The sequence below is a fragment of the Mytilus trossulus genome, chromosome 1, assembly GCF_036588685.1.
Source record: "Mytilus trossulus isolate FHL-02 chromosome 1, PNRI_Mtr1.1.1.hap1, whole genome shotgun sequence".
Taxonomy (NCBI): Eukaryota; Metazoa; Mollusca; class Bivalvia; order Mytilida; family Mytilidae; genus Mytilus; species Mytilus trossulus.
In genome coordinates, this window is record NC_086373.1 from 84,012,993 (window position 1) to 84,017,334 (window position 4,342).

General features: G+C 32.2%; 1 protein-coding gene across 1 annotated transcript; it reads left to right on the forward strand.

Moving 5' to 3' along the window:
• Positions 1-3,578, forward strand: LOC134697914 (mucin-17-like). The gene is made up of 2 exons (XM_063560234.1): positions 1-42; positions 2,731-3,578. The coding sequence occupies exon 2, from the start codon at positions 2,811-2,813 to the stop codon at positions 3,576-3,578; it is 768 nt and encodes a 255-aa protein (XP_063416304.1). The 5' UTR covers positions 1-42; positions 2,731-2,810.
• Positions 3,579-4,342: the final 764 nt, after the last annotated feature.

Consider the following 4,342-nt stretch of genomic DNA (forward strand, 5'->3'; position numbering starts at 1 on the left):
GTAAATGCGAATCTGAGTACAGCGGCGTATGTTGTGAAAAAGGTATGGAAATATTCGAATTTTATTGATTTAAACCAATGCTAGGTTATTGCTACATCGACTTATATAATCTTGCTAAATGAACAATATTATTTTACATAATTTTAAAACAGTTTACCCACAACAACGTTTTGTTATAAAACATCGTATAACAACGGGTAATAACTAAGATTCACGTTTCAAAGACAAATATTTGTATTGAATTAAGAAATGCATTTTCACGAAATCATTTATTTGGAAAGCTAAAGCAAATACTGAAAGAAAAGAAATAACGTGATAAAAATGAGGCAATGTACTGATGCCTACTTTACTACTGATGAGTGCAATCAAATAGGTTTATGTAATACGTTTTTTTTTCCAATTTAAGAGGCCTATGTGGACTCTATCGAAAAGAAAAGAAGTCCAGTTGAACTAATGCAGTTCAATAATATGGAACGACTCATGATTTTGATGATTTTGATATAACCTAAATATTGTATGATATAATTGCGTTTAGACCCATTTTCATTGATATCAAAAGTCACTAATATTAAGTAGTTATTTACATCGAAATGTATTGGTCAAGGTTGCTATTGGAAATTTCATGTCTATATTTTGGTTAATTTTGTTATTTTGACCTTGTTACTAAAATATGTTTTATTATCCTTAATATGAGAAAAATGTTGCGAAATAGGTTGGAGCAATGCTCAAATTATCAATGATCTTAAGTTTAAACAAAGTTTTTTTTGTAATTATTAGATTTTGTCAAACATAGCAATAAATTGAAACATATATTAGACAGGGAAAACAGTCAGAAGGCTACGTTTTATTATTCATAACAAGGTTAAATAATAGGAGTCAAGGTCAATACAAAAATGCGTAGCAACGACCTTTATTGATATAATCTCATAGCAACCATTTATTGGGTTCAAGACTATATTAACCTTTGTATAGATCCTATGAGAAAGGTGCCAATTAGACAACTCTCCATCCAAATAACAATTTAACAAAAAGTTAACCATTATAGGTCAATGTACGGCTTTCAACATGGAGCCTTTTCTCACACCAAACAACAAGCTACAATGGGCCCCAACATTTCTAGTGTAAAACCATTGAAACGGGAAAACCAACGGTCTAATATAATTGCCTAGCAACCATCAAAGCTTTTGTTCCATTGGATAAAATTCAGAAATGTTTATACTTAATTATGTCGTGTGTCAGTAAAAAAACTACTTTACATATATTTTGAATTCGAATAGCGCTCACGAATTACACAGATAAATGAAAACAAGCACATGGGAATACTCTAACTTTTGCGATATAAGTAGTTTATAGTCCGAAAATGGATTTAACAGGTAGATTTTGCTTTACAATATAAGCATTTTTTTTTCTTTATTTGTCCACAGAGTTTTGAAATGAATGACGAACCTATTAGTTCAAAGAAAGTCCTTAGCAATCACGATAGCTTCCAAGTTCATCCTGTAAAAATTCGATTTCATCAAAACATTTGTTTCTTTTTCGGCAGCATTATTGATGTACACAGTGACGTTGCGTCTCATGAATGTTGTGCCACGCCCGTTCAAGTTGGGTGCTATCTGCCATTTTGATGATAATATTATAAATGTTCAAGAATATTCAATTAATTCAAAACATAATTTATCCAACAATTACCATAATAAATAGTAACAATAAAATCAGGTCAGTGTTGGTTTTGTATAGTTTTAAAATTTAAATATTCGTATACAAATGAGTATAATTTAATTGTCAATCATTAAGTATGGATACACCAGGTTGTCATTACTATTTGGAATATAAAAAAAAACATATTTGCAAATTTTCTGTCGTGCATTAAGTTGTTTCTCATCGCACCAATACTAATAAGTTACTGGCGAGTATAGTTTGTTCAGGTTAACAAGGTGCTGAACAAAATAAAAATAATAAAATATAATTCCACAATATTTTACTCGCTGCCGGTGGGAAAATGGCATCGACACATATCGCTGTGTTAAATGTTGTGTTATTTTCTAGGGATCTTTTTTTTAAGTAAGCGTCCGGGTGTGGGATTTGCTCGCTATTTGAAGATTCATTGTTTGCCTCCTTCTAATTTCTGCTCTTTTGTCGGGTTGTTATCCCTTTCAGACATTCCCCACTTCCATTCAAATTCTATTTATCAGAATTACCATTAACAATACCGCTAGAATTAATGAAAAACAAATCTATATTTATATAAAAAAGAAGATGTGGTATGATTGCCAATGAGACAACTATTCACAAAAGACCAAAATGACACAAACATTAACAATAATAGGTCACCGTACGGCCTTCAACAATGAACAAAGCCCATACCACATATAGTCAGCTATAAAAGGCCCCGATAAGACAATGTAAAACAATTCAAACGAGAAAACTAACGGCCTTTTTTATGTAAAAAAAATGAACAAAAAACAATTATGTAACACATAAACAAACGACAACCACTGAATTACAGGCTCCTGACTTGGGACAAGCACATACATAAATAATATGGTGGAGTTAAACATGTTAGCGGGATCCCAACCTCCCCCTAACCTGGAACAGTGGTATAACAGTAAAACATAAAAACGAATTATACAAATCAGTTGAAAAGTGCTAAACTCATCAGATAGAAAAAAAAATAAAAGTGGATGATCATTACGTATTGTATTCAGATCGATTAAGGATTTTATATTTCAGTTTCACCAACAACCAAAATTGTACAGCGAACAAAAACTATAACTACACCAATAATACCGAGAACTACAGCATCGGCCGCAATGACTACAACAAAAGGAACAACAAGACCGTCAACTGCCTTTACAACCCAACTGACGACTACACCACCCACACAACCAACAACCAAACTGAAAATACCAACGACAAAATCGAAAACATTGTTTACACCAATTACAACAAATTCGACATCGGCATTAACAACGGTTAGACACTTTGAAAAAGTTACTTCTTCAAATACCAGATTAACTTTATCAACAATTAAGTCGATTACGCCAAGAACCACATCAACAAGTAATCCAAGTAATGTTTTAAAAAGACAGACAACATCTATTACAACTGTACTTCCTTCTTATAAAATATCTAAATTGGTAAAATTACAAACCGTCGTTAATTCTCAATTGAAATCAACTTCCAAAAAACCAAATGGTCTTAATACATCAGTGTGGAAGCATGTCTTTTCGGTTTCAAAAAGTACATTATTAGCAAGAACAACAACTGTAAAACCGGTTCAAAGGCGTCCACTAGATGTCAATACGTTTATAAGTACGAAAGCACAACTAGGAACATATTTCGGTAAAACAACACACATATCAAATGGAAGGACAGTGCAGGTCAGCAATGTAAGACTAGTGAAAACGACTATTCCATCAGCACTTCAAGCACAAAATGGTCAAAGGACAACAATTGCAAAGCAGACGAATTTATTTGTGGGTCACCAAACTATAACTAATGGAGCGCATTCAAAAACCAATTTTCTATCTTACTACTCTCACAGTGGAAAAGGAAGTCATGGTATGTGCATATTTTGATGTTTTAATAATACAAATGCGTTTAGATCGGCCCCATGCATAACTAATTATGTCAATGGTAAACAAAAAAATAAATAAAAAAATAAATGAAATAAATACATTTAAGCAAGTTTTTTCAAATACGAATAACATCATTAGTTAGTTGCTCGTCATTTGTGAATGTATTACAATCTTTATTAAGTTTAGTTCTTAGCTTCGTAATAATCAATGTGAAGTTCACTCAATCAGCTCCCTCAGTAATCAAATTTAAACGACTAGGTAAATTTCAATACAAAATGCCGCAATGGAGACAACAATAGAATACCAGTGTTCAAAGGTAAAAATCGATAGAGAGAATAAATGTGTTTCAAACTTAAACCTAGGGAAACACAAAAACTTTAAGAGGAAAACAATAGGAACAAAAGGAACACTGAAGTGCAATAAAATCAAATGCCTAATACATAGAAGCAAACTATTTGATAGCAACTGCCATGTTCCTCCTAAAGTGGACCAGGACATTTTACAAAACAAGTGGGTTGAATCTAGGTATTGACTAGCCAAACATTCCGCTTTATGGCAATGTTAATAGATTTCACAAGAACATTTATTACAGAGAAACGCACAATTAAACAATAATATAATACAACACAACAGTAAACTACAGACCAATAGCGAACATATTCGACCACCGACTAACAACACAGGATATCAAAAACAATGACACAACTTTATTTATAATTATTCTTACTCCAATAACCCAAAAATGCTTCTTGTAGGGAATAATG

What these genes read in the sequence shown, in the direction of transcription:
- LOC134697914 (XM_063560234.1), top strand. Translation starts at nt 2,811, where the DNA reads ATGACTACAACAAAAGGAACAACAAGACCGTCAACTGCCTTTACAACC.